This window comes from Haemorhous mexicanus, unplaced genomic scaffold (genome assembly GCF_027477595.1).
Source record: "Haemorhous mexicanus isolate bHaeMex1 unplaced genomic scaffold, bHaeMex1.pri scaffold_158_ctg1, whole genome shotgun sequence".
Classification (NCBI taxonomy): domain Eukaryota; kingdom Metazoa; phylum Chordata; class Aves; order Passeriformes; family Fringillidae; genus Haemorhous; species Haemorhous mexicanus.
Genome location: NW_026776005.1, coordinates 495 through 27,664, shown reverse-complemented (window position 1 = coordinate 27,664; position 27,170 = coordinate 495). Strand labels below are relative to the sequence as shown.

General features: G+C 59.8%; 4 protein-coding genes across 4 annotated transcripts; 2 read left to right on the top strand and 2 right to left on the bottom strand.

Moving 5' to 3' along the window:
• Positions 1 to 767: 767 nt before the first annotated feature.
• Positions 768 to 6,481, bottom strand: OSGEP (O-sialoglycoprotein endopeptidase). Its single transcript, XM_059837566.1, has 11 exons — positions 6,227 to 6,481; positions 6,020 to 6,139; positions 5,006 to 5,181; positions 4,417 to 4,512; positions 4,286 to 4,335; positions 3,170 to 3,248; positions 2,975 to 3,040; positions 1,522 to 1,612; positions 1,113 to 1,188; positions 942 to 1,040; positions 768 to 864 (listed from the first exon to the last, which is right to left on the bottom strand). Exons 1-11 carry the CDS (start codon positions 6,339 to 6,341, stop codon positions 825 to 827), a joined length of 1,008 nt encoding a protein of 335 aa, XP_059693549.1. The 5' UTR covers positions 6,342 to 6,481; the 3' UTR covers positions 768 to 824.
• A 36-nt stretch (positions 6,482 to 6,517) lies between these two features.
• Positions 6,518 to 9,844, top strand: APEX1 (apurinic/apyrimidinic endodeoxyribonuclease 1). Its single transcript, XM_059837567.1, has 5 exons — positions 6,518 to 6,715; positions 7,264 to 7,380; positions 7,491 to 7,648; positions 7,737 to 7,929; positions 9,218 to 9,844. Exons 2-5 carry the CDS (start codon positions 7,329 to 7,331, stop codon positions 9,730 to 9,732), a joined length of 918 nt encoding a protein of 305 aa, XP_059693550.1. The 5' UTR covers positions 6,518 to 6,715; positions 7,264 to 7,328; the 3' UTR covers positions 9,733 to 9,844.
• A 1,741-nt stretch (positions 9,845 to 11,585) lies between these two features.
• PIP4P1 (phosphatidylinositol-4,5-bisphosphate 4-phosphatase 1) lies at positions 11,586 to 14,902 on the bottom strand. The gene is made up of 7 exons (XM_059837576.1): positions 14,746 to 14,902; positions 14,409 to 14,584; positions 14,089 to 14,195; positions 13,401 to 13,506; positions 12,829 to 12,881; positions 12,623 to 12,713; positions 11,586 to 12,084 (listed from the first exon to the last, which is right to left on the bottom strand). The coding sequence occupies exons 1-7, from the start codon at positions 14,900 to 14,902 to the stop codon at positions 11,941 to 11,943; spliced, it is 834 nt and encodes a 277-aa protein (XP_059693559.1). The 3' UTR covers positions 11,586 to 11,940.
• Positions 14,903 to 15,197: 295 nt separating this feature from the next.
• On the top strand, positions 15,198 to 25,725 carry PNP (purine nucleoside phosphorylase). Its single transcript, XM_059837565.1, has 6 exons — positions 15,198 to 15,335; positions 16,537 to 16,700; positions 17,618 to 17,721; positions 19,778 to 19,953; positions 21,675 to 21,856; positions 22,794 to 25,725. The coding sequence occupies exons 1-6, from the start codon at positions 15,325 to 15,327 to the stop codon at positions 23,087 to 23,089; spliced, it is 933 nt and encodes a 310-aa protein (XP_059693548.1). The 5' UTR covers positions 15,198 to 15,324; the 3' UTR covers positions 23,090 to 25,725.
• Positions 25,726 to 27,170: the final 1,445 nt, after the last annotated feature.

Sequence of the window (27,170 nt, the reverse complement as noted above, 5' to 3'; positions counted from 1 at the left end):
GCGGAGTCAGAACAGAACGGAACCGGGACCGCCGGATCCCAAATAATCCCTCCCGAATTAATCTCTCCCCAATTAATTAATCCCGAGGAGCCTCCCGGAGCGTTTGTGCGGCTCCCCAAATGCCGGCGGAGCCCCGAAGCGTCCCCTGCCCCGCCGGGTGAAGAAGGAGCCGCCGCCGCTGCTCTGCGACGCCGCTAAAACCCCGAGCGCCCGCGGCTGGCGGCGACGGGGGGAACGCGGGTCGGGATCGCGATCGGGCGCCATGTCGCGATAGGAACGCACAGACAGACAGAACGCCATTCCCCCACAGCCGTCATTTCCACACCCACAGCTCACCCATGTGAACAGCGCGCCGGCCCCTCACAGACTGAACCGCTCCCGCCCTCGCCAGCCGGGCCCCCTCAGCAAAGCCACGCCCCCCGAGCTTCTATTGGCTGGCGGTTCACCGCCCACCAATCCTATTGGCGGCTTGGCAGGAGAAGGGTGAGATTCAATTGTCAGAGGGGCGTGGCTTGCAGCTGATGATTGACAGATGAGGTGTTAATGTAACTCATTGCAAGGGGCGTGGCTTGCAGCTGATGATTGACAGATGAGGTGTTAATGCAACAAAAAGGAAGGGGCGTGGCTTGCAGCTGATGATTGACAGTGAAAGGGCAGGGTTCCAGAAGGGATTGACAAGGAAACTCAGAAGCTGATTGGTCCTCTCTCGATGAGCATGGTCACCAATCAAATTACATCATCCACAAAAAAGAGGCGTGGCCAGGAGATGAGAGAGTTGGGCACTCTTTTATTGAATGGGCGTGGCCGTTGTGGGCGTGGCCACCTCAATCTCTCCAGGTCACCTCCACCTCGTCTGTCCGATACCTGCCGCAGCCAGAGGTCAAAGGTCAGAACCCGGCCAATCCCCTCCCGGCCCCACCCACCTGGCCACGCCCCCTGACCTCTGCGTGATCCCTGATTGGCTGAGCTCTGTCACCTGCCCCACCCTCAGCATTTCGCAGCCGGCCTGGGCGATCATGGCGCCGTTGTCGATGCAGTACCTGGGGGGGTCAAAGGTCACAGGTGCGCCCCACAGGTGTGCCCCACCCTCCCGTGGCAGGCCCCGCCCTCACCTGTCATCTATGGGGCAGAGCTCCGCCCCCCGGGCCCTGCACATGGTCTGCAGCATCTCCTGCAGCCGGTGGTTACCTGGGCACAGGTGAGTGTTACCTGGGCGTGGCCGTGAACCAAGCCCTGGCTCCGCCCTCGCACGCAAATGGCGGTCCCACCCCTTTTTATACAGAGCTGAGCCCCGCCCATTTGGCCCCGCCTCTTTCTGGTCATGCCTGCTCAGGTATGACGCCACCCACCCCAGGTGAGACCACGCCCACCTCCAAGGTGACCACACCCCCAGGTGTGGCCAGACCCATTCACGGGTGTGACCACGCCCCTCCCAGGTTTAAGATCGCGCCCACCCCAGGTGAGACCCCGCCCATTCCAGGTGAGACCCCGCCCACCCCAGGTGAGACCCCGCCCACTCACAGGCCACGCCCCCCACGAGCAGCAGGTGCCGGGCCCGGGTCAGCGCCAGCGCCCGCTCGGTGACCTCGGCCAGCATGGCGAACGCCGTCTCCTGGGACACCAAAACAGCCCAAAATCACCCCAAAATCGGCCCAAAATCAGCTCAAAAACCAGCCCAGAAACGTCCCCAAAACTGAGCAAAAATGGCCCAAAAACGGCCAAAAAATGGTTCTGGTTATGGCCCCAAACCAGCCCAAAATCCACTCAAAAAATGTCCCCAAAACTCAGCAAAAATGGCCCAAAAATGTCCCAAAAATGGCCTCAAAAATGGCCCCAAAATGTCCCAAAAATGCCCCAAAAATGTCCCAAAATTAACCCCCTCAAACCCCCGTTAATTACCCCAAAACCCCCATTAATTAACCCTAAACTCCCATTAAATAACCTCAAGCCTCCATTATTACCCCCAAACCCCATTAATTACCCCAAACCTCATTAATTACCCCCAATCCCTCATTAATTACCCCCAATCCCCCATTAATTAACCCTAAATCACCATTAATCAACTCTTAACCCCCATTACTTAACCCCAAACCTCCATTATTAACCCCAAACCCCATTAATTAACCCCAAACCCCATTAATTACCCCCAAACCCCATTAATTAATCCCAATCCCCCATTAATTACCCCCAAACCTCCATTAACCCCAGACACCCCATTAATTACCCTCAAACCCCATTAATTAACCCCAAACCCCCATTAATTACCCCCAAACCTCCATTAACCCCAGACACCCCATTAATTACCCCCAAACCCCATTAATTAACCCCAAACCTCCATTATTAACCCCAAACACCCCATTAATTACCCTCAAACCCCATTATTACCCCCAAACCCCATTAATTACCCCCAAGCCCCCATTAATCACCCCCAAACCTCCATTAATTACCCTGAAACCCCATTAATTACCCCCAAACCCCATTAATCACCCCCAAACCCCATTAATTAATCCCAAACACCCCATTAATTACCCCCACACCCCATTAATTAACCCCTAAACTCCATTAATTACCCCCAAACCCCCATTAATTAATCCCAACTCCCATTAATTACTCTCAATCCCCCATTAATCACCCCCAAGCCCTCATTAATTAATCCCAATCCTCCATTAATTAACCCCAAACGCCCATTAATTACCCCCAAACCTTCATTATTAACCCCAAACACCCCATTAATTACCCCCAAACCCCATTAATTACCCCCAAACCCCCATTAATTAATCCCAACCCCCATTAATTACCCCCAAACCCCCATTAATGACCGCCAAAAACCCCATTATTTACCCCCACACCCCATTAATTAACCCCTAAACTCCATTAATTAATCCCAAACCAATATTAATTACGCCCAGCCCCATTAATTAGCCCTAATTAACTGCTAATTACACCTAATTAGCCCTAATTACCTGCTAATTACCTGCAGGGAGAAGCACAGATCCTCTGGGGTCGCCTCCCCCGACTCCAGAAGCTTCGGGGTCACGGCCTGGGGCGAAAAACGGGGATTTTGGGTAAATTTGGGGATTTTGGGTCAATTTGGGGATTTTTGGGGATTTTTGGGTCAATTTGGGGGATTTGGGGTCAGTTTTGGGCTGAGATCCGGGGATTTTGGTACCTGCAGGTGCGACAGCAGCCCCGAGAAGGAGACGTCGAGGCCTTTGACCACGTAGGGCAGCGGGAGCAGGCGGCGGCCCCTGCGTTTGGGGCGAAATCCGGGGATTTTGGGTCAAGTCGGGGCTCTGGGGTCAGGTTTGGGTCATTTTAGGGCCAGTTTTGGGGTTAGTTCTGTGGATTTGGGGTCTGTTTTGGGCTCAGTTTGGGTCTGGTTTGGGGTCAGTTTTGGGTCTGGTTTTGGGGTCAGTTTTGGGATCAGTTTTGTGGATTTTGGGGTCAGTTTTGGGCTCAGTCTGGGGGATTTTGGGGTCAGTTTTGGGTCTGGTTTGGGGTCAGTTCTGGGATCAGTTTTGTGGATTTTGGGGTCAGTTTTGGGCTCAGTCTGGGGGATTTTGGGGTCAGTTTTGAGCTCAGTTTGGGGGATTTTGGGGTCAGTTTTGGGTCTGGTTTGGGGTCAGTTTTGGGATCAGTTTTGTGAATTTTGGGGTCAGTTTTGGGCTCAGTTTGGGGGATTTTGGGGTCAGTTTTGTGAATTTTGGGGCATTTTGAGGTCAGTTTTGGGGTCAGTTTAGGGGATTTTGGGGTCAATTTTGGGTCTGGTTTGGGGTCAGTTTTGAGCTCAGTTTGGGGGATTTTGGGGTCAGTTTTGAGCTCAGTTTGGGGGATTTTGGGGTCAGTTTTGGGCTCAGTCTGGGGGATTTTGGGGTCAATTTTGGGTCTGGTTTGGGGTCAGTTTTGGGCTCAGTTTGGAGGATTTTGAGGTCAGTTTTGGGTCTGGTTTGGGGTCAGTTTTGGGCTCAGTTTGGGGGATTTTGGGGTCAGTTTTGTGAATTTTGGGGCATTTTGAGGTCAGTTTTGGGGTCAGTTTAGGGGATTTTGGAGTCAATTTTGGGTCTGGTTTGGGGTCAGTTTTGGGCTCAGTTTTGTGGATTTTGGGGTCAGTTTTGGGCTCAGTCTGGGGGATTTTGAGGTCAGTTTTGGGCTCAGTTTGGGGGATTTTGGGGTCAGTTTTGGGCTCCATTTGGGGGATTTTAGGGTCAGTTTTTGGGTCGTTTCAGGGGCATTTGGGGCCACTCTGGGGTCACTTTTGGGGTAATTTCAGGGGTTTTGGGGTCACCTCTTGGCCAGCTGCTCCACGTTGTAGCCAGGGCTGGGAGCGTTGGGGATCTGCGGGAAAAGGGGCGGGGTCAGTTAGGGCGTGTCCGGGCGGGCGTGTCAGAATGGGCGTGCCCGGGGGGCGTGTCCCACCTGCAGCAGCCGGGCCAATCGGTCGATGCAGTTTCCCACGGCCACGTCCAGGGTCTCGCCCAGGATCCGGTACCGGCGCCGGGCGTAGGCGATCACCTGCGGGTGGGCACGGGGTCATCACCTATCGCGATAGTGGCCGTTTCCTCACACCCCCGTCGCGATACCGGCCATTTCCCCGCCCCGCCATCACGATATCCCTCGGTACCGGCCGTTCCCTCCCTCCCCCTGCAGCCCTATCGCGGCCTATTGCGCCCCTATCGAGGCCTATCGTGGCCTATCGCGCCCCTATCGAGCCCTATCGCGGCCATATCGTGGCCTATCGCGGGCCTATCGCGGCCTATAGCGCCCCTATCGCGGCCCTATCGCGGCCCTGTCGCGGCCCTATCGCGGCCTATCGCGCCCCTATCGCGGCCCTATCGCGCCCCTATCGCAGCCTATAGCGCCCCTATCACGGCCCTATCGCGGCCCTATTGTGGCCTATCGCGGCCTATCGCGGCCTATTCCCTATCACGCCTCTATCGCGGCCTATCGCGCCCCTATCGCGGCCTATCGCGGCCTATCGCGCCCCTATCGCGGCCTATCGCAGCACCTGGGTGTTGCCGCCGCTGACGTAGAGCACGAGCGGGTCGGGGGCGGGGCCGAGCGCGCGCCCCATCTCGATGTGCCCCACGCAGTGGTTCACGGCCAGCAGGGGGCGCCCCCACAGCTGCGACAGCGTCCGCGCCACGGCCGCCACCACCGCCAGGGGGGAGCCCATGCCCGGTCCTGGCACCCGAACACACCCCCCCGCCCCGGGTGAGTGGGAGCGTCCGGTGAATCCCCCCCCAAACCCACCCGGGTGAGTGGGAGCGGCCGGTGACCCCCAAAACCCGCCCTGAGGTGAATGGGATCGTCCAGAACCCCCCTCAAACCCCAAGTCCCCCCGTGAGGTGAATGGGATCGTCCAGAACACCCCCTCAAACCCCAACTCCCCCCGTGAGGTGAATGAGATCATCCAGAACACCCCTCAAACCCCATCTCCCCCCATGAGGTGAATGGGATCGTCCAGAACACCCCCAAAATCCCCTCAAACACCCCCCGAAGTGAATGGGATCGTCCAGAACCCCCCTCAAACCCCAAACCCCCCCTGAGGTGAATGGGATCGTCCAGAACCCCCCTCAAACCCCAAACCCCCCCTGAGGTGAATGGGATCGTCCAGAACCCCCCTCAAACCCCAAACCCCCCCTGAGGTGAATGGGATCGTCCAGAACACCCCTCAAACCCTACCTACCCCCCCCCATGAGGTGAATGGGATCGTCCAGAACACCCCTCAAACCCCACCTCCCCCCATGAGGTGAATGGGATCGTCCAGAACACCCCCAAAAATCCCCAACCCCCCTCCAGGGCAGGTGAGAACGTCCAAACTCTCCCCCCGCGGGATGAATGGGATCGTCCAAACCCCCCATCCGAGGTGAGTGGGAGCATCCAGAGGCCCTAAGACCCCCAAAATCTCCCCAAAACCCCCAACGGGCACCCCAAAACCCAAATCTGTGAGGTCTGTAGGGGATCTGTGGGGTCTCCCTGGGGTTCCGGTGCCGGTGCCGGTTCGGTCCCGGTCCCGTACCCTTGGTGAACGCCACCCCGTCCAGCTCCCGGGGCTCCACGCCCGCCTCGCTCAGCGCGGCCCGGACCAGCCCCAGCACCACGGCCCGGTGGTGCCGCCCGGTGGGCCCGGGGGCGAACCCTGCGGGGAAGGGGGGGGAAGCAGCGGGGTCAGCAACGGGGAACGGCACCGGGACCGGTACCGGGGGAAGGGGGGAAGTGACGTCACCGTGTCCCGGCGGCGTGACGTAGGTGGCGCGGCGGTTGCTGAGGACGACGCCGTCGCGCACCACCCCCGCCCCCACCTTGTTGGCGGAGCCCTCCAGGCCCAGCACGGTCGGCATGACGTCACGCCGGGGCTTCCCCGGTGTTTCCGCAGTGACGTCACGCCGCCGCCGCCGGTTCGCCGCCGCCTCACGGCGATTCTCCCGCCGCTCCGCTACGTCACTTCCACTTCCCGCCTAAGCCTCCTCCTCAAGAGAATTTCCGGTTCCGGCCGCGCCCCCCATTGACCATCCCTCCCCTCACGCTTCCCGCGCGCGCGGAGCCGCTCGCGCCGCTCCCGCCGCCGCCGCTGATTGGTCCCGCGCGCTGAGGCACGGCGCGTTCTGATTGGTCCCGCCCGCTCAGGCACGGCGAGCGCTGATTGATCCCGCGCGCTGAGGCACGGCGCGCTCTGATTGGTCCCGCGCGCTGAGGCACGGCGCGCTCAGATTGGGTAATTGGGACCGCGGAGAAGAGGGCGGGTTTAACCGGGAGAGCGGCGGGCGCTGATTGGTCACTAAGGGAGATGACTGACATACGGTGGAGAGGGGGGCATAGAGGGCGGGTTGGGCCCGGTTCGGAGCCCATCGCTCCCGGTGCCGGTTCGGGCCCGGTTCGGCGCCGATCGCGGCCGGTTCCGCCCCCTTGGCCGCACGTGGCGGCGGCGGGCGCTGATTGGCTACCGCTGCGTGAGGGAAGGCGCGCTCTGATTGGCCGGCCTGTGAGGGGAGGTGGGTATTAAAGCCACGGCGCTCTCTGATTGGTCGGCCTCTGAGGGGAGGTGGGAGGAGGTAAATCTATGGCGCGCTCTGATTGGCCGGCCTGTGAGGGGAGGTGGGTATTAAAGCCACGGCGCTCTCTGATTGGCCGGCCTGTGAGGGGAGGTGGGAGGAGGTAAATCTATGGCGCGCTCTGATTGGCTGGCCTGTGAGGGGAGGTGGGAGCAGGTAAATATACGGCGCGCTCTGATTAGCTCGCGTTGATGACGTCCTTCTCTCCCAGGTGCAGGGGCGGGACTTGGAGGTCGAGGGGGCGTGGCCGTAGGCGGAAAAGGCGGGGCCAGCGCCATGCCAAAGCGCGGGAAGAAGAAGGAGGAGAACGGGAGCGGGGACGAGGCCGGTGAGTGACCAGTATAAACCAGTATGGACCAGTATGGACCTTAACCACTCCCACTCCCCCTAAGCCCCTCCCGCTTCCTCCGAGTACAAACCATTGGCCCCTCCCCGCAGGCCCCGCCCCCGCGAAGGCTCCCAAGGCGTCACCGGCCCCGCTCTACGAAGACCCGCCCACCCGCGAGGCCACGCCCGATGGGCGGCGCTGGACGCTCAAGGTGACGTCATGGAACGTGGACGGGCTGAGGGCGTGGCTGCGCAAGGGCGGGGCCCAGGTAAGGGGGCGGGGCTTACAGAGGTGGGGCTGGGGGCGCGGCTGTTTTTTGGGTGGTTTTTCACCGTTTTTGGGTGCTTTGTCCCCAGTGGGTGCAGGAGGAGGCCCCGGACGTGCTGTGCCTGCAGGAGACCAAGTGCGCGGTGTCGGCGGTGCCGGCCGAGCTGCGGGCGCTGCCGGGGCTCCCCCACCAGTTCTGGTCCAGCGCCAAGGACCGGCCGGGCTACAGCGGCGTGGGGCTGCTGGCCAGGACCGAGCCGCTGGAGGTCACCTACGGCATCGGTGAGGGGCCCAAACCGCCCCAAAACTGCCCCGAAACCGCCCCCAAACCACCCTGAGATTGCCCCAAAACTGCCCCGAAACCGCCCCCAAACCACCCTGAGATTGCCCCAAAACTGCTCCGAAAAACCGACCCGAAACTGCCCTGAAACCGACCTGAAATCACACCAAACTGCCCCAAAACCACCCTGAAATCGCCCAAAAACCGCCCTGAAAAACTGAAACCAGCCTTAAATCACACCAAACTGCCCCAAAACGGACCTGAAATCACACCAAACTGCTCTGAAACCACACCAAACTGCCCCAAATCACCCTGAAATCCCTCCCAGTCCCTCCCAATCCACAGCAGCTCTCTCCCAATCCCCTCCCAGTCCCCCCCAGTCGCTCCCAGTGCCCCCTAATCCCCTCCCAGTCCCTCCCAATCCACTCCAGCTCTCTCCCAGTCCCTCCCAATCCTATCCCAGTTCCCCCCAGGCCCTCCCAGTCCCTCCCAATCCCCTCCCAGTTCCCCTCCCAGTCCCTCCCAATCCACTGCAGCTCTCTCCCAGTCCCTCCCAGTCCCTCCCAACCCCCTCCCAGTCCCCCCCAGTCGCTCCCAGTGCCCCCCAGTCCCCTCCCAGTCCCCTCAATTCCTCCCAGTCCCTCCCAATCCACTCCAGCTGTCTTCCAGTCCCTCCCAGTCCCCCCCAGTGCCCCCCAATCCCCTCCCAGTCCCTCCCATTCCCCCCCAGTCCCTCCCAGTCCCCTCCCAGTCCCCCCCAGCCCCTCCCAACGCTCTCCCTGTCCCCAGGTGACCCCGAGCATGACGTGGACGGCCGCGTGGTGACGGCCGAGTTCCCCTCCCAGTCCCTCCCATTCCCTCCCAGTGCCCCCCAATCCCCTCCCAGTCCCCTCCCAGCCCCTCCCAACGCTCTCCCTGTCCCCCAGGTGACCCCGAGCACGACGTGGACGGCCGCGTGGTGACGGCCGAGTTCCCCTCCCAGTCCCTCCCAACCCCCTCCCAGTCCCTCCCAATCCCCTCCCAGTCCGTTCCAACCCCCTCCCAGTCCCTCCCAGTCCCTCCCAGTCCCCCCCAGTCCCTCCCAACGCTGTCCCTCTCCCCAGGTGACCCCGAGCACGACGTGGACGGCCGCGTGGTGATGGCCGAGTTCCCCTCCCAGTCCCTCCCAGTGCCCCCCAATCCCTCCCAGTCCCTCCCAATCCCCTCCCAGTCCCCCCCAGTTGCTCCCAGTCCCCTCCCAGTCCCTCCCAGTCCCCCCCAGTCCCTCCCAACGCTCTCCCTGTCCCCCAGGTGACCCCGAGCACGACGTGGACGGCCGCGTGGTGACGGCCGAGTTCCCCTCGCTCTTCGTGGTCTCGGCCTACGTGCCCAACGCCGGCCGGGGCCTGGTGCGCCTGGAGCCGCGGCTGCGCTTCGACGCCGCCTTCCTGCGCTTCCTGCAGGGCCTGGACGCCCGCAAGCCCGTCCTGCTCTGCGGCGACCTCAACGTGGCCCACGCCGAGATCGACCTGTGCCACCCCCGCGCCAACCGCGCCAGCGCCGGCTTCACGCCGCAGGAGCGCGAGGGCTTCACGCGCCTGCTGGAGGCCGGCTTCGTCGACTCCTTCCGGCACCTGTACCCCGAGGCCCGGGGCGCCTTCACCTTCTGGACCTACCTGGGCGGGGCGCGGGCGCGCAACGTGGGCTGGAGGCTGGACTACGCCGTGGTGTCGCGGCGCCTGCTGGGGGCGCTGTGCGACTGCAAGATCCGCAGCGCCGTGCAGGGCAGCGACCACTGCCCCGTCACCGCCCTGCTGGCCGTCTAGGGGGGGGATTGGGGGCAAAGTTGGGTGAAAATTGGGGTTTGGGGCGGTGTTGGGTTTTAATTGCGGTGTTTTAGCTTAAAGTTGGCTCAGTTTGGCCCAAAATCGGCTGAAATTCGCTCAGAATCGCTTAAAATTCAAGTTTCACGCAGCTGTCCGCCCTTAGATATGGTTTAGCCCAAAATCAGCTCGAAATCGCTCAAAATTCGAGTTTCAGACTGTTGTGTGGTCTTGGATGTGTTTTGGCCCAAAATTGGCTCAATTAGGCCCAAAATTGGCTCAATTTTGCCCAAAATCGGCTCAAAATCACTGAAAATTCGAGTTTCACGCAGTTCTCCACCCTTGGATATGTTTTAGCCCAAAACTGGCTCAATTTTGCCCAAAATCCACTCAAAATCGCTTAAAGTTCGAGTTTCAGACTGTTGAGTGGTCTTGGATATGTTTTAGCCCAAAATTGGCTCAATTTGGCCCAAAATCGGCTCAAAATCGCTCAAAATTTGAGTTTCAGACTGTTGTCTGGACTTGGATAGGTTTTGGCCCAAAATTGGCCCAAAATGGGCTTAAATTCACTCAAAATTGCTCAAAATAGCTCAAAAGTCGAGTTTCACGCAGTTCTCCGCCTTTGGATATGTTTTAGCCCAAAATTGGCTCAATTTTGCCCAAAATCAGCTCAGTTTGGCTCAAAATGTCTCAAAATTCGAGTTTCACACAGCTGTCCGCCCTTGGATATGGTTTAGCCCAAAATTGGCTCAATTTTGCCCAAAATCGGCTCAAAATCGCTCAAAATTCGAGTTTCACACTGTTGTGTGGTCTTGGATGTGTTTTGACCCAAAATTGGCTCAATTTGGCTCAAAATCGCTCAAAATTTGAGTTTCACACTGTTGTCTGGACTTGGATATGGTTTAGCCCAAAATTGGCCCAAAATGGGCTTAAATTCACTCAAAATGGCGCAAAATTCGAGTTTCACACTGTTGTCCCCCCTTGGATATGCTTTAGTCCAAAATTGGCTCAATTTTGCCCAAAATCGGCTCAAAATCGCTCAAAATTCGAGTTTCACACTGTTGTGTGGTCTTGGATGTGTTTTGGCCCAAAATTGGCTCAATTTGGCTCAAAATCGCTCAAAATTTGAGTTTCACACTGTTGTCTGGACTTGGATAGGTTTTTGCCCAAAACTGGCTCAATTTGCCCCAAAATTTGCTCTAAATCACTCAAGTTTCAAGTTTCAGACTGTTGCGTGGCCTTGGATGTGTTTTGGCCCAAAATTGGCTCAATTTGGCCCAAAATCAGCTTGGAATAAATGAAGTTGCAGTGGGTTGGGTTGGGTTGGGTCGAAACCGACCCAAAATTGGCTGAAATTGCCTCAAAACGTCTCGGAGCTCGGTGGTGATGACGTCATCAAAGCCAAGATGGCGTCGGCTGCTTTTAATCACGTGTCGACCCAAAATGTCCCCAAATTGACCCAAAATCCCCAACATGTCCCTAAAACAGGGTTCTGATGACGTCATCAGCCCCAAGATGGAGCCCCGCCCTCGTTTTTACCCAAATTTACCCAAAATCGCCCAAATTTGTGATTCTGATGACGTCATCAGCCCCAAGATGGAGCCCCGCCCTCGTTTTTACCCAAATTTACCCAAAATCGCCCAAATTTGGGATTCTGATGACGTCATCAGCCCCAAGATGGAGCCCCGCCCTCGTTTTTACCCAAATTTACCCAAATTTTCCCAAATTTGGGTCTCTCAGGTGCTGCCGCCGCTGCTCGGACACAAAATCCCCTGAAACTGCCCCAAAAACCTTCCCGCCCCTTAGGCCCCGCCCCTTAGGCCCCTCCCCTCCCCCTGTGTTTTAATAAAGGTGAATTTTGGGGTGAAAAATGCCGATTTTGGGTTTATTTACAGACGGGGCCCGCCCTTGGTGGGCGTGGCCAATAAATAGCACTGTACACGGGGGGCGGGGCTTATGTACAAGTGGGCGGGGCCCGAGGCATGCGGGAGGGGGCGGGGTCATGCAAAATAAAGGGGATGGATCGTCCGATGGCAAATGGGGCGTGGCCGTGTGACGTAATCACAGATAGCCACGCCCACAGGCGTGTCCTGTGACGCCAAGGCGTGTCCCATGATGAAGGGGCGTGTCCCATGATGAAAGGGGCGTGTCCCACCGGGGCGGGATCTCTCAGTGCGGGCGCGGGGGGCGTGTCCAGACGGGAGGGCGTGGTCAGGCGCGCGGTGGGAGGGGCTGGCTGACGCGCACGCAGCCCCAATAGGCCGCCCGCAGCAGACACGCCCCCGCGCCCGCCCCCAGCACCGCCCACGCCGCCGGCACCCACCGCGCCCGGCGCCACGCCCACCAGGTGCCGGCCTGGGTGGGGCAGGGGGCGGGGTCACCATCTGAACCCGCCCCCGACCACGCCCTGGTCTCTTCCCATTCATTACATCGCTGTCCTTTAAGCCCCGCCCATTTGTGCCACCCATCAAGCCACACCCTTTGGAGAGCCACGTCCCTCAGGCACCTGAGCCACACCCCCCTAAAGCCACGCCCATTTTCCCACCTCATCCAGACCCCAGCCACTCCCCCTTCAAGCTCCACCCATGTAAGCCCCACCCTCTAAAGTCCCTCCCCCTTGAAGCCCCACCCTTTAAAGTCCATCCCCTTCAAGCTCCACCCACTTCAGCCCCACCCACTTCACCCCACACTTAAAAACCCCACCCACTTAGGCGCCACCCCTTTAAGCTCCACCCTTTAAAGCCCCACCCCCTTAAGCTCCACCCCTTAAACCGACTCTCCCCTCAAGCCCCACCCATTTCACCCATTTAGCCCCGCCCCCTTTAAACCTGTCTCGGTCAGACTCCACCCCCCGCCCTCCCTAGGCCCCGCCCCTTGAGGCCCCGCCCCTCACCGCCAGGCCGGCTGCGGCCCCGCCCATCAGCAGAGCGGCCAATAGGCAGCAGAGGCAGCGTCGCCGCGGGAACCGCCGGCCAATCGCAGACCTGGGCGTGGCCAAGGGGGCGTGGTCAGCATCAGAGGAGCGTGACTGGCTGGGGGTGACCACGCCCACACACAGAGGGGGCGTGGCCGCAGCAAAAGGGGCGGGGCCTGACTTACACCTTGCGGCAGTGCGGGCAGCGAGCCAATGAGCGCTCGGGGAGCTCCGCCCACTGCGGGAAAGGGGCGTGGTCATGTAGGGGCGGGGCTGAATGGGGTGTGGTGGTGTGGGTGGGGCTGGAAAGGGGCATGGCCGGAGCGGGGAGGGGCTTGGGGGTTCAGGGGCGGAGTCTGGTGGAGGGAGCGGTAAAGGGGCAGGGCTAAAAGGGTGGGGCTTAAAGGGGGAGGAGCTTGGAAGGGGAGGGGCTTGAGTGGGTGGGGCTTGAGTGGGAGGGGTTTTAATGGGTGGGGCTTAAGTGGGTGGGGCTTTAAAGGGTGGGGCTCAAAGGGGAGGGGATTAAAAGGGTGGGGCTTAAGTGGGTGGGGCTTAAAGGGGAGGGGATTAAAAGGGTGGGGCTCAAAGGGGAAGGGGATTAGAAGGGCGGGGCTTAAGTGGGAGGGGCTTTAAAGAGTAGGGCTTGAAGGGGGAGGAGCTTTACGGAGACCAATGATGGGAAGGGGGCTTGGTCACGAAGGGGCGTGGCCAGACAGGCAGGAGGAGGTGGGCGGGGCCGGAAGGGGGCGTGGCTCACCAGGAAGGGCCCCCCGCAGTGGGCGCAGGCCACGCGCACGCCCCCGGGGGCGGGGTCAGGGCTGGGCGCGCCCGTCTGCACCGGGCCCAGGTTGATGATCCTCTTACTGGGAGAACTGGGTCGGACTGGGAGCCACTGGGAGGGGGCGGGGCCGCCGGGGAACGCCCCCCAGTGCTCCCAGTATGGACCAGTATGGACCCGTGAGCCCACCAGTGCTCCCAGTATGGACCAGTGACCCCCCCCCAGTGCTCCCAGTATGGACCACTGAACTCCCCAGTGCTCCCAGTATGGACCCGTGAGCCCCCCAGTGCTCCCAGTATGGACCAGTATGGCACAGTGACCCCCCCCCAGTGCTCCCAGTATGGACCAGTGACACCCCCAGTGCTCCCAGTATGGCACAGTGACACCCCCAGTCCTTCCCAGTTTGATCCCAGTCCCTCCCAGTCTGTCCCAGTCCCCGCTTCACCCCTCCCAGCATAACCCAGTCCCACCCAATCCCCTCCCAGTCCCTCCCAGTATAAACCAGACACCCTCCCAGTCCCTCCCAGTCCCCCTTCAACACCTCCCAGTCCCTCCCAGTTTGATCCCAGTCCCTCCCAGTCCCCCTTTAACACCTCCCAGTCCCTCCCAGTCTGATCCCAGTCCCTCCCAGTCCCCCCCAGTCCCTCCCAGTCCCCCCCAGTCTGACCAGTACGGCCGGGGGCAGGCGATGCGCTGCGCCGACGCCCGGCACACCAGCAGGCAGTTGCACGGACACCTCACGTACTTCTTCCCGCCAGGGGCCGTCCTGATTGGCTGCCAACGCACAGGGGGTGTGGCCTTAGCTGGGACACGCCCCTGACCCCCATACACCCACACAAACCCCGCCCATCCCTGCCACACCCACCTCAAACCCCGCCCCGAACTCTCCCATCAGGCCACGCCCCATCAAAAAGCCCCGCCCATTCATGCCTCGCCCACTCTACTTTCCCATCCATGCCACGCCCCCTCCAGGCCACGCCCCCTTACCGTGGCCTCGCCACACCCCCCGCACTTCACCACGTGCTGGTGCGTCTTCCCCTCGACGCTGATTGGCCGCTGGCACACGCGGCACGTGACCGCCGGAGGCCCCGCCCCCGGTGCCTCGGGGCTGCCCAATGGCGAGTAAGGGGGCGGGGCCTCGCCCGGACCCGTCCCACCGCCACCTGCCAATGGGGGAGCGGCGAGTCAGTGAAGAAGGCACGCCCCCATAAGCCACGCCCTCCCCTCAGCACGCTAAGCCACGCCCCTCCGGCTTTCGCGCAACGCCCAGGCCCTGCCCCGCGGGTAAACCCCGCCCATCCCGCGCGGCTCCGCCCCCTCTCACCGGCGGCCCCGGCCCCGCCCGGGCCCGGCCCCGCCTCGGGCGGCAGCAGCGGCGATCGCTCCCCGTCCGCCATGACAGCGCCACGGCCACGCCCCCCCGCGCCCGATTGGCCCGCCGCTGTCACGCGGGGGCGGCCCCCGCCCGTCCATGCTCCCATTGGCCTCCCCGCCTCACGTGACCTTCCGCCTTGCCGCCCCGCGCGCTCCCATTGGCTTCTCCTGGATCACGTGACACCCCCTCCGCCCTTCATCCGGCGTTGCCGTGGCAACGCCCGCGCCGCCGCTCTTCCGGGTCCCCTCCCCGCGCTCCCATTGGCCGCCGCCCTCACGTGACTTCTCCCCATTCAGCTTCTGTTCCCGGCACCGTCCCGACCGCCCCGCGCTCCCATTGGCCGCTCGCCCCCCCGCCGCGCGCTGATTGGCCACCGCCCCGCGGCTCCCACCGCCCGTCTCCCGGCCGTCGCCATGGCGACGCAGCCGCGGCCAGCGATTGGCCGAGGCGTGGGGGCCGCGCCCGTGACGTCATAGGCAGCGCCATATAAGGGGCGGGGCGGGGCCGCCCGGCGCAGACGCGGCCGCGATGGACGGGAGGTGAGGGGGGGGCCCGGCGGCGATTTTGGGGCGATTTCGGGGCTTTTTGGGCCTTTTCGGGGCTGGGAGGGGATTGGGGGGATGGCGGGCCCGTGGGATCATCCAATGGCATCGCGGCCCGGGGGTCTCGCGGCTCCTGCGCGGCCAATCAGCGGCGGGGGGGCGTGGCCTTGGGGGGGCTCTAGCCCCCTCCCCAAAAAATGGTAATGAGGGGAGGGGGCGGGGCGGGGTTTTGGGGGGAATTTGGGGGGTTTGGGGGGCGTTTGGGGGCGGGGCTGAGCCCGGCCGGGCCCAAAGTCCGCCTGGCCCCGGGCCCGGGCTGCGGGCGAGGGTCAAGGTCGGGATGGCGGGGGTGTGGGGGGGATGGGGGTCCTTTTGGGTGCTCCTGGGGTCATCCCAGGGTCATCCCGAGGGTCATGGGGTCAGCCTGGGGGTCCTGGGGTCATCCCGGGGGTCTTGGGGTCATCTTGGGGTCAGTTTTGGGGGTCCTGGGGTCATCCCGGGGGTCCTGGGGTCATCCGGGGGGTCCTTGGGTCATCCTGGGGTCATCCTGGGAGTCTTGGGGTCAGCCCAGGGTCAGCCCGGGGGTCTTGGGGTCATCCTGGGGGTCCTGGGGTCAGCCCAGGGTCATCTTAGGGTCATCCCAGCGGTCTTGGGGTCATCTTGGGGTCATTCTGGGGGTCCTGGAGTTATTCTTGGGTGAGTCTGGGGGTCCTGGGGTCATCCTGGGGTCATCCCAGGGGTCAGGGGGTCACTCTGGGTCATCCCGGGGTCAGCCTGGTCCATACTGGTGCCAAACTGGTCCAGACTGGTCCATGCCGGCCCATACCGGTCCATACCGGTCCAAACTGGTCCATACTGGTTTATACTGGTCCGTACTGGTGTCCCCTCTCCCCCAGTTGCGAGGCCTATACCAATCCGTACTGTCCTGTACTGCTCCAAACCAGTTTGTACTGGTCCATACTGGTCCATACTGGTCCAAACCGGTCCATACTGGTCCAAGCCGGTCCATACTGGTCCAAACTGGTCCATACTGGTGTCCCCTCCCCCCCAGTTACGAGGCCTATACCAGTCCGTACTGGTCTGTACTGGTCCATACTGCTCCATACCGGTCCATACTGCTCCATACTGGTCCAAAGTGGTCCATACTGGTCCATACTGGTTTATACTGGTCCATACTGGTGTCCCCTCCCCCCCCCAGTTACGAGGCGTGCGCCGAGGCCGCGCGCTGGCTGCGGGCGCAGTTCCGGGAGCTGCCGCGGGTGGCGCTGGTGTGCGGCTCGGGGCTGGGGGCGCTGGCCCAGGAGCTGCAGGAGGCGCAGAGCTTCGACTATCGCGACATACCGCACTTCCCGCGCAGCACCGGTAACTGGGAGGGACTGGGAGGGACTGGGGGGGACTGGGAGGGACTGGGGGAACTGGGAATTGGGGGTTACTGGGAGCACTGGGAGCACTGGGAGCACTGGGAGCTGCAGGAGGCGCAGAGCTTCGACTATCGCGACATACCGCACTTCCCGCGCAGCACCGGTAACTGGGAGGGACTGGGACAGACTGGGAGGGACTGGGGGGGACTGGGGGGAACTGGGGGAACTGGGAATTGGGGGTACTGGGAGCACTGGGAGCACTGGGAGCTGCAGGAGGCGCAGAGCTTCGAGTATCGCGACATACCGCACTTCCCGCGCCGCACCGGTAACTGGGACAGACTGGGAGGGACTGGGAGGGACTGGGGGGACTGGGGGGACTGGGAATTGGGGGTTACTGGGAGCACTGGGAGCACTGGGAGCGCAGGAGGGGCAGAGCTTCGACTATCGCGACATACCGCACTTCCCGCGCAGCACCGGTAACTGGGAGGGACTGGGAGGGACTGGGGGGACTGGGGGAACTGGGACGGACTGGGAGGGACTGGGAGGAAGTGGTTCGTGGTGGTTTTGGGGGTTTTTGGGGGGATTTTGGCAGATTTTGGGGCTTTGAGAAAGTTTGGGCATTTTGGGGCTGATTTCGGGGATTTTGGTTGTATCTGGGGGATTTTGGGGATTTTTGGGCTGGTTTGGGGCTCTCTGGGGGGATTTTGGCCGATTTTGGGGATTTTTGGGCTGGTTTGGGGCTCTCTGCAGGGATTTTGGGCGATTTTGGGGATTTTTGGGCTGGTTTGGGGCTCTCTGGGGGGATTTTGGCCGATTTTGGGGATTTTTGGGCTGGTTTGGGCTCTTTTGGGGGTTTTGGGGGGCCCGGAGGTCACCTGGGGCCCAGGGGTGCGTGGTGACCCCTGGCCCCGCCCCCAGTGCCGGGCCACGCCGGGCGATTGGTCGTGGGGCGCCTTGGCTCCGCCCCCTGCGCCGTCCTGCAGGGCCGGTTCCACCTGTACGAGGGCTACACCTCCAGCCAGGTGAGTGAGGGACACGCCCACACCTGGGGACACACCTGGGGACACGCCCACACCTGGGGACATGCCCACACCTGGGGACACGCCCACACCTGGGGACACACCACCTTGCCCAGCCCCCTCCACAGGCCAGGCCCCTCTGCCCCACCCTCCTCCTTTAGCCACGCCCCCTGGCCACGCCCATAGCCTCTTAACCTTTCTAATGACCATGCCCAATGACCACAGAGTGACCACACCCACTGACCACAGACTGACCACGCCCACTGACCACGCCCAATGACCACAGACTGACCACGCCCAATGACCACAGACTGACCACGCCCAATCACCACTCACTGACCACGCCCTGGTGCTGAGCATGCAGTGACCACACCCAATGACCACTCACTGACCACACCCAATGACCACTCACTGACCACACCCACTGACCACAGACTGACCACGCCCAATGACCACAGACTGACCACACCCACTGACCACTCACTGACCACACCCTGGTGCTGAGCATGCCGTGACCACACCCAATGACCACTCACTGACCACGCCCACTGACCACACCCAATGACTACAGAGTGACCACACCCAATGGCCACAGACTGACCACACCCAATGACCACTCACTGACCACGCCCACTGACCACACCCAATGACTACAGAGTGACCACACCCAATGACTACAGAGCGACCACACCCAATGGCCACAGACTGACCACACCCAATGACCACTCACTGACCACGCCCACTGACCACACCCTGGTGCTGGTCACCCCCTGGTCACTCCGGTCACTCACTGGTCACCCACCGACCCCTCCCCAGGTGGTGATCCCGGTGCGGACGCTGGCCCTGCTGGGGGTGCACACGCTGGTGCTGACCCCAGAGTGACCCCAGAGTGACCCCAGACTGACCCCAGACTGACCCCAGTCTGACCCCAGGCTGACCCCGGACTGACCCCTGCCCAGGTGGTGATCCCGGTGCGGACGCTGGCCCTGCTGGGGGTGCACACGCTGGTGCTGACCCCAGAGTGACCCCAGACTGACCCCAGGCTGACCCCAGACTGACCCCAGACTGACCCCAGCGTGACCCCTGCCCAGGTGGTGATCCCGGTGCGGACGCTGGCCCTGCTGGGGGTGCACACGCTGGTGCTGACCCCAGAGTGACCCCAGAGTGACCCCAGAGTGACCCCAGGCTGACCCCAGAGTGACCCCAGACTGACCCCGGACTGACCCCTGCCCAGGTGGTGATCCCGGTGCGGACGCTGGCCCTGCTGGGGGTGCACACGCTGGTGCTGACCCCAGACTGACCCCAGAGTGACCCCAGAGTGACCCCAGACTGACCCCAGAGTGACCCCAGACTGACCCCAGAGTGACCCCAGACTGACCCCAGGCTGACCCCAGCGTGACCCCTCCCCAGGTGGTGATCCCGGTGCGGACGCTGGCCCTGCTGGGGGTGCACACGCTGGTGCTGCCCCCAGAGTGACCCCAGAGTGACCCCAGTCTGACCCCAGCGTGACCCCAGAGTGACCCCAGCGTGACCCCAGCGTGACCCCGGACTGACCCCAGAGTGACCCCAGACTGACCCCAGAGTGACCCCAGTCTGACCCCAGACTGACCCCAGACTGACCCCAGACTGACCCCAGACTGACCCCAGAGTGACCCCGGACTGACCCCAGACTGACCCCAGACTGACCCCAGACTGACCCCAGAGTGACCCCAGGCTGACCCCGAACTGACCCCTGCCCAGGTGGTGATCCCGGTGCGGACGCTGGCCCTGCTGGGGGTGCACACGCTGGTGCTGCCCCCAGACTGACCCCAGAGTGACCCCAGAGTGACCCCAGACTGACCCCAGAGTGACCCCGGACTGACCCCGGACTGACCCCTGCCCAGGTGGTGATCCCGGTGCGGACGCTGGCCCTGCTGGGGGTGCACACGCTGGTGCTGACCCCAGAGTGACCCCAGACTGACCCCAGACTGACCCCAGGCTGACCCCAGACTGACCCCAGACTGACCCCAGACTGACCCCAGCGTGACCCCAGCGTGACCCCGGACTGACCCCTGCCCAGGTGGTGATCCCGGTGCGGACGCTGGCCCTGCTGGGGGTGCACACGCTGGTGCTGACCAACGCCGCGGGCTCGCTGCGCCCGGGGCTGGGCCCGGGTCACCTGCTGGTCATCCGCGACCACATCGACCTGCCCGGCCTGGCCGGGCGCTCGCCCCTGGTGGGGCCCAACGACGACAGGTGGGCGGGGCCGGCGATTCGGGGGGAAAAAGGGCGGATTTGGGAAAAAGGGGGTGGGGGGGAAAAGGGGGATTGGGGGGGGGAAAAGGGGGTTTGGGGGGAAAAAGGGGATTTGGGGGTAAAAAAAGGGATTTGGGGTAAAAAAGGGATTTGGGGTAAAAAGGGGTTTGGGGGAAAAAAGGGGATTTGGGGTGAAAAAGGGATTTGGGGTAAAAAAGGGGATTTGGGGTGAAAAATGGGATTTGGGGTAAAAAAGGGATTTGGGGTGAAAAAGGGGATTTGGGGTTAGAAGGGCCGTTTTAGGGTTAGAAAGGGTCATTTTGGGGTCAAAAAGGGCCGTTTTGGGGTGAAAAGAACCGTTTTGGGTTAAAAAGCCCGTTTTGGGGTTAAAAAGGGCCATTTTGGGGTAAAAAAGGCCCTTTTGGGGTTAGAAGGGCCATTTTGGGGTTAAAAAGGGCCGTTTGGGGGTTAGAAGGGCCATTTTGGGGTTAAAAGGACCATGTTGGTGTTAAAAAGGGCCATTTTGGGGTTAGGAATGCCCATTTGGGGTTAGAAGGGCTGTTTTGGGTTTAGAAGGGCCATTTTGGGGTTAGAAATGGCCATTTTGGGGTTAGGAATGGCCGTTTTGGGGTTAAAAAGGGCCGTTTTGGGTAAAAAGGGCCGTTTTGGGGTTAGAAGGGCCAATTTTGAGGTTAAAAAAGCCTGTTTTGGGGTTAGAAGGGCCCTTTTGGGGTTAGAAATGGCCATGTTGGGTTAAAAAGCCCGTTTTGGGGTTAGGAATGCCCATTTTGGGTTAGAAGGGCCCTTTTGGGGTTAGAATGGCCATTTTGGGTTAGAAGGGCCATTTTGGGGTTAGGAATGCCCATTTTGGGGTTAAAAAAGCCCGTTTTGGGTTGGAAGGGCCCTTTTGGGGTTAGAAGGGCCATTTTGGGGTTAAAAAGCCCATTTGGGGTTAGAAGGGCCATTTTGGGGTCAGGAATGCCCATTTTGGGTTAGAAGGGCCCTTTTGGGGTTAAAAAAGCCCGTTTTGGGTTAGAAGGGCCCTTTTGGGGTTAGGAATGCCCATTTTGGGGTTAGGAATGCCCATTTTGGGGTTAAAAAAGCCCATTTTGGGTTAGAAGGGCCCTTTTGGGGTTAAAAAAGCCCATTTTGGGGTTAGAAGGGCCCTTTTGGGGTTAGGAATGCCCGTTTTGGGTTAGAAGGGCCCTTTTGGGGTTAAAAAAGCCCATTTTGGGTTAGAAGGGCCCTTTTGGGGTTAGGAATGCCCATTTTGGGGTTAAAAAAGCCCATTTTGGGTTAGAAGGACCATTTTGGGGTTAGGAATGGCCGTTTTGGGGTTAAAGGGGCCATGTTGGGGTTAAAAAGGGCTGTTTTGGGGTTAAAATAGCCCGTTTTGGTTTGGAAGGGCCCTTTTGGGGTTAAAAAAGCCCGTTTTGGGTTAGAAGGGCCATTTTGGGGTTAGGAATGCCCATTTGGGGTTACAAGGGCCCTTTTGGGGTTAGGAATGCCCGTTTTGGGTTAGAAGGGCCCTTTGGGGTTAGGAATGCCCAATTTGGGGTTAAAAAAGCCCGTTTTGGGTTAGAAGGGCCCTTTGGGGTTAGGAATGCCCGTTTTGGGTTAGAAGGGTCCTTTTGGGGTTAGAAGGGCCCTTTTGGGGTTAGGAATGCCCGTTTTGGGTTGGAAGGGCCCTTTTGGGGTCACAGTCCCCGGTCGTGCCGCAGGTTCGGGCCGCGGTTCCCCTCGATGACGGCCGCCTACGACCCCGCCCTGCGGCGCCTGGCGCTGGCGCTGGCCCCCCGGGAGCTGCGGGCGCGCTCGGGGGTCTACGTGGGCGTGGGCGGGCCCAGCTACGAGACCCCCGCCGAGTGCCGCTACCTGCGCAGGGTGGGCGCCGACGCCGTCGGTGAGGAGGGGGCTGGGGGGGAGGGGAGGCCCAAAAAGGGCAGCGGGACGGGCCCAAGCCCCGCCCTAAAAGAGACCCAAGTGCAGGCACGGTCCCAGCCCAGGTGTGTGCACAGGTGTGTGCCCAGGTGTCCCCAGGTGTGTTTAGGTGCGTCCCCAGGTATCTCCAGCTGTCCCCAGGTGTGCCCAGCCGTGTTTAGGTGTGCCCAGGTGTGTCCAGGTGTGTTTAGGTCTGCCCAGGTGTGTTTAGGTGTGTCCCCAGCTGTCTCCAGGTGTGCCCAGCCGTGTTTAGATGTGCCCAGGTGTGTCCAGGTCTGCCCAGGTGTGTTTAGGTGTGTCCCCAGCTGTCTCCAGGAGTGCCCAGGTATGTTTAGGTGTGTCCCCAGGTGTGCCAGGTGTACCCAGCTGTCCCCAGGTGTGCCCAGGTATCCCCAGGTGTGCCCAGGTGTATTTAGTTGTGTCCCCAGGTATCCCCAGCTGTCCCCAGGTGTGTCCAGGTGTGTTTAGGTGTGTCCCCAGGTATCCCCAGGTGTGCCCAGGTATCCCCAGCTGTCCCCAGGTGTCCCCAGGTATCCCCAGCTGTCCCCAGGTGTGCCCAGGTGTGTCCCCAGGTGTGCCCAGGTATCCCCAGGTGTGCCCAGGTGTATTTAGGTGTGCCCAGGTATCCCCAGGTGTGCCCAGGTGTGTCCCCAGCTGTCCCCAGGTGTGCCCAGGTGTGCCCAGGTGTCCCCAGGTATCCCCAACTGTCCCCAGGTGTGCCCAGGTATCCCCAGGTGTGTTTGGGTCTGTCCCCAGCTGTCCCCAGGTGTGCCCAGGTGTGTCCCCAGGTGTGCCCAGGTGTGCCCAGGTGTGTTTGGGTGTGTCCCCAGCTGTCCCCAGGTGTGTCCCCAGGTGTGCCCGAGCCCGCCCCCACCCCGTTTTTGCCCCGCCCCCCCCAGGTATGAGCACGGTGTCGGAGGCGGCGGCCGCGCGTCACCTGGGCCTGCGCGTGCTGGGGCTGTCACTCATCACCAACTCCGCCCCCGCCGAGAGCGACGACGAGGATGACGACAGCCGTGACGTCACGGCGGGCGGGGCGGGGCCCGAGGCGGGGCACGAGGAGGTGCTGGCGGCCGCCCAGGTGGGGGCGGGGCACCTGCGCGTGCTGCTGGCCGCGCTGGCCCCGCGGCTGGCCCAGATCGACCACGCCCCCCGTGACGTCACGGCGGGCGGGGCGACGTCCTCGTCGGGGTGACGGCGTCGCTTGGGGGCGGGGGGGTGACGTCATGTCGCGGTGGGGGTGGGGTGGGGGGGGGAGGTGACGTCGCTGGTTGTGCCTTGTCCCCCCCCCGCGAGTCGGGGGCGGTGCCTTGGGCCGGGGGGAATCCCCGGGAAATCCCCCCGGGAAATCCCCCCGGAAATCCCTTGGGAATCCCCCGGGAAATCCCATGGGAATGTTCTGGAAATTCCCCGGGAACCCCCCCGGGAAACCCCCTGGGAATCCCCCCGGGAATGTTCTGGAAACCCCCCTGGGAATCCCCTGGGAATCCCCCCGGGAAGCCCCCCGGGAATCCCCCGGGAATCCCCAAAAAATCCCCTGGGAATGTTCTGGAAACCCCCCGGGAATCCCCCCGGGAATTTTCTGGAAATTCCCCGGGAATCCCCCGGGAATCCCCCCCAAAAATTCCCCCGGGAATCCCCAAAAATCCCCCGGGAATCACCTGGAAATCCCCCAGAAAATTCCCTGGGAATTCCCACAAAATCCTTCGGGAATCCCCCGGGAAATCCCTCTGGGAAATCCCTCTGGGAATCCCCAGGGAATTAAAAAAAAAAATAAAAATCCCCTGGGGAATCCCCCCAAAATTCCCGGAAATCCCCCCAGAACATTCCCGGGGAATTCCCACAGAACCCCTCAGGAATCCCGCGGGAATTTTCTGGAAATCCCTCGGGAATTCCCGCCAAAAATCCCTCCCGAAATCCCCGGGAAATCCCCCCGTGACGTCATCAGTCCCTGGTCGTTAATTAGCCCCGGGTCGTTAATTAACCCCGAGCCGGGCTTTGCCTTAATTTCGTGGGAATCCGCCCAATTCCGGGTCGTTAATTAGTCCCGGGCCCTTAATTAGTCCCGTGCCGTTAATTAGTCCCGTGTCATTAGTGCCTTGTCATTAATTAATTCCGTGTTGTCAATTAGTCCTGTGTCGTTAATTAATTCTGGGTCGTTAATTAGTCCTGTGCCGTTAATTAATTCCGTGTCATTAATTAATCCTGTGTCGTTAATTAGTCCTGTGCCGTTAAATAATTCCGTGTCATTAGTGCCTTGTCATTAATTAATTCCGTGTCATTAATTAGTCCTGTGTCGTTAATTAATTCCATGTCGTTAATTAGTCCTGTGTCGTTAATTAGTCCTGTGCCGTGTCGTTAATTAATTCCGTGTCGTTAATTAGTCCCGCCTCATTATTTAATTCCTTGTCATCAATTCTGTGTCATTAATCCCACATCATTAATAATTTGCATGTCATTAATGCCGCGTCATTAATTAATTGCGTGTCATTAATCCCGCATCGTTAATTAATTGTGTGTCATTAATTCAGAGCCATCAATTAATTCTGTGTCATTGATCCTGCATCATTAATTAATTCTGTGTCATTAATCTTGCATCATTAATTAATTCTGTGTCGTTAATTAATTCTGTGTCGTTAATTAATTCTGTGTCATTAATTCAGAGCCATCAATTAATTCTGTGTCATTAATCTTGCATCATTAATTAATTCTGTGTCATTAATCTTGCATCATTAATTAATTCTGTGTCATTAATGCCGTGTCGTTAATTAATTCCGTGTCATTAATCAATTCCGACTCATTAATTTCCATGTCGTTAATCCTGGGTCATTAATTATTCCGAGTCGTTAATGCCAAGTCATTAATTAGGAGTCATCAATTAATTCCAGGCCATTAATTCCGTGTCATTAATTAATCCCCACTCATTAATTCCGTCTTGTCCCCTCCGGATTCTGCCTTAATTCCGTGTCGCTAATTAATTAATTAATAATTAGCTCTGTGTCCGTCCCCCCACATTAATTAGCGGCCATTAACGAGCGGTGACCTCTCAGGGTTAATTATGGACCCCAGTGATTAATTACCCCGGGCTAATTAATTCCCTCCGGTCGCCCTTCCAGGTTCGTTAGCCTCATTCTGTTAATTACTCATTAATAACCATTCCGGGCTAATTAATCCCCATTCCTTAATTACCCCGGATTAATTAGCCCACCCAGTTACGTGCTCCGAGTTCATTAGTGCTGTCACAGTTAATTAGCTGCTGCAATTAATTATTCCAGGCTCAACAGCCCCTCAATTAATTAATCGGGGTAATTAATGATTAGTTAGGCCGGGCTGATAATTTATTCAGGTCTGATCAGCCCCCCCAGCTAATTATTAATGCTTAATTATCCCCCGGATTAATTAATCTAGGGCTAATCATTGCCGTTAATTAACCAACCAATCAATGCCGACGGTGCCTGCGGTTAATTAGCGAAGGCCAATTAATTATCCTGCTTGATAGGCTGCTGCTTCCAGGGGGCTAATTAACCCCAGAGGATTAATCAATTAATCGATGATCAGAGGCTAATTAGCCAATCCCTGACTCCGTCCCCCTTAGCGCTGCTCGTTAATGGATTAATTAATGAAATAATGAATAATTAATGGATTAATTAACCAACCATTCCAGCTCGTTCACATTCCAGGGCGCCCCTCCCCCCTCTGCTGGCCAGTTAATTAATTAAGGAGTGATTAAGGGGGGGGGGCGTGGCCTCGTCCGACGGTTAATGAGCGCGAGAAGCGGTGATTAATTACAGCTCGTTAAAGCCAAGCTGATTAAAAGCGGTTTGAAAGTTCGTTAAGAGTCGAGTGGAGTTAATTAAAGGCGGTTCGAGCTAATTAAGAGTGGGATGAGTTAATTAAAAACTGTTTGAAAATTCATTAAGGACCAAGTTCGTTAATTAAAGGACACAAGTTCGTTAAGGGCGGGACGAAGTTAATTAAAAATCAGACAGAAGCTAATTAAGAGCGGACCGGAGCTAATTAACGGCTGCTTGAAAGTTAATTAAGAGTGGGATGAAGTTAATTAAGACAAAAGTTCATTAAGAACGAAGTTAATTAAAAATTTTTCAAAGTTCGTTAAGGGTGAAAAAACGTAATTAAAAGTTTTTTAGCTGTTAATTAAGAGCGGAACGAAGCTAATTAACAGTTGGACTAGAGCTCATTAAGAACGAAGTTAATTAAAAGTTTTCCGAAGTTCCTTAAGGCTGGGAAAAAACTTAATTAAAACTTTTGAAGAGTTAATTAAGAGTGGGACGAAGTTAGTTAAGACAAAAGCTCATTAAGAACGAAATCGATTAAAACTTTTCAGGAGTTAATGAGGAGCGGGGGGCGGAGTTAATTGCGCTAATTAAGGAGCCGCGGGTGGGGGGAGGGGCAGTGGGCGGGGCTCCCCTCCCCCCTCCCCCCCCCGGGGCTATTTCGGGGCCGCGCCCCTCCCCCACCCCGTGGGAAGCGGGGGGAGGGGCCGGGGTGGGGGAGGGGCGGTGGGTGTGGGGTGGGGGGAGGGGCCCGTGGGTGGGGGGCGGGGCCAGGGTGGGGGAGGGGCCGCTCTCAGAGGGCGCCTCAAGGTGGCCGCAGGTTCCGACCCCGGGTGGGGGGAGGGGAGGGGGTGGGGGAGGGGGAGAGGGGGAGGGGGGGGGGAGGGGGGAGGGGGGGGAGGGGTCGCCCCGTGACCTCTGACCCCTCCCCCCGCCCCTCCCCCACCCCTCAACCCAGGGCCATGGAGCTGCACGAGGCCGCCCCTCCCCCCGCGGAGGTCAAGGTGAGTTTTGGGGGGGGGGGGGGGAGGGGGGGGAGGGGCGCGACCCCCCACCCCGCCCCTCCCCCCCCCCCACCCCCAGCGCCCCCTCCCCCCACCCCCGAATTCCCGGGTTTTTGGGGTTTTTGGGGGTTTTTTTTAAGGGGGGAGAAAATTTGGGAAAAAATCGGGGCGGGGCCGCGTGGGGGGAGGGGAGGGGCGGGGTTTGGGGGAATTTGGGGATTTTGGGGGAATTTGGGGGAATTTGGGGATTTTGGGGCGGGGCGGGGAAGGGGCGGCGGTGGGGGAGGGGCGGGATTGGGGATTTTGGAAATTTGGGGATTTGGGGAATTTCGGGATTTTGGGAGTTTTGGGGATTTCCGGAAGTTGGGATTTTGGAAATTTGGGGATTTTGGAGATTTTGGGGGATTTTGGGGATTTTGGGGGATTTTGGGGATTTTGGGGGATTTTGGGGATTTTGGGGGATTTTGAGATTTTGGGG

Excerpts from the sequence above, each read along its gene's own strand:
- OSGEP (XM_059837566.1), bottom strand. The coding sequence starts at position 6,341 with ATGCCGACCGTGCTGGGCCTGGAGGGCTCCGCCAACAAGGTGGGGGCG. Across the intron at positions 4,513-5,005 it reads TCAGCGGCGGCAACACCCAG|GTGATCGCCTACGCCCGGCG; the intron begins GTGCTGCGATAG and ends GCCCACCCGCAG. Across the intron at positions 3,041-3,169 it reads GGCTGCTGTCGCACCTGCAG|GCCGTGACCCCGAAGCTTCT; the intron begins GTACCAAAATCC and ends TTTTCGCCCCAG.
- APEX1 (XM_059837567.1), top strand. The coding sequence starts at position 7,329 with ATGCCAAAGCGCGGGAAGAAGAAGGAGGAGAACGGGAGCGGGGACGAG. Across the intron at positions 7,381-7,490 it reads CGGGAGCGGGGACGAGGCCG|GCCCCGCCCCCGCGAAGGCT; the intron begins GTGAGTGACCAG and ends CCCTCCCCGCAG. Across the intron at positions 7,649-7,736 it reads TGCGCAAGGGCGGGGCCCAG|TGGGTGCAGGAGGAGGCCCC; the intron begins GTAAGGGGGCGG and ends CTTTGTCCCCAG.
- PIP4P1 (XM_059837576.1), bottom strand. The coding sequence starts at position 14,902 with ATGGGAGCATGGACGGGCGGGGGCCGCCCCCGCGTGACAGCGGCGGGC. Across the intron at positions 14,196-14,408 it reads GGGGGTGTGGCGAGGCCACG|CCAATCAGGACGGCCCCTGG; the intron begins GTAAGGGGGCGT and ends GTGCGTTGGCAG. Across the intron at positions 13,507-14,088 it reads GCCTGCCCCCGGCCGTACTG|TAAGAGGATCATCAACCTGG; the intron begins GTCAGACTGGGG and ends CAGTTCTCCCAG.
- PNP (XM_059837565.1), top strand. Across the intron at positions 16,701-17,617 it reads GCACTTCCCGCGCAGCACCG|TGCCGGGCCACGCCGGGCGA; the intron begins GTAACTGGGAGG and ends CCCCGCCCCCAG. Across the intron at positions 17,722-19,777 it reads AGGGCTACACCTCCAGCCAG|GTGGTGATCCCGGTGCGGAC; the intron begins GTGAGTGAGGGA and ends ACCCCTGCCCAG.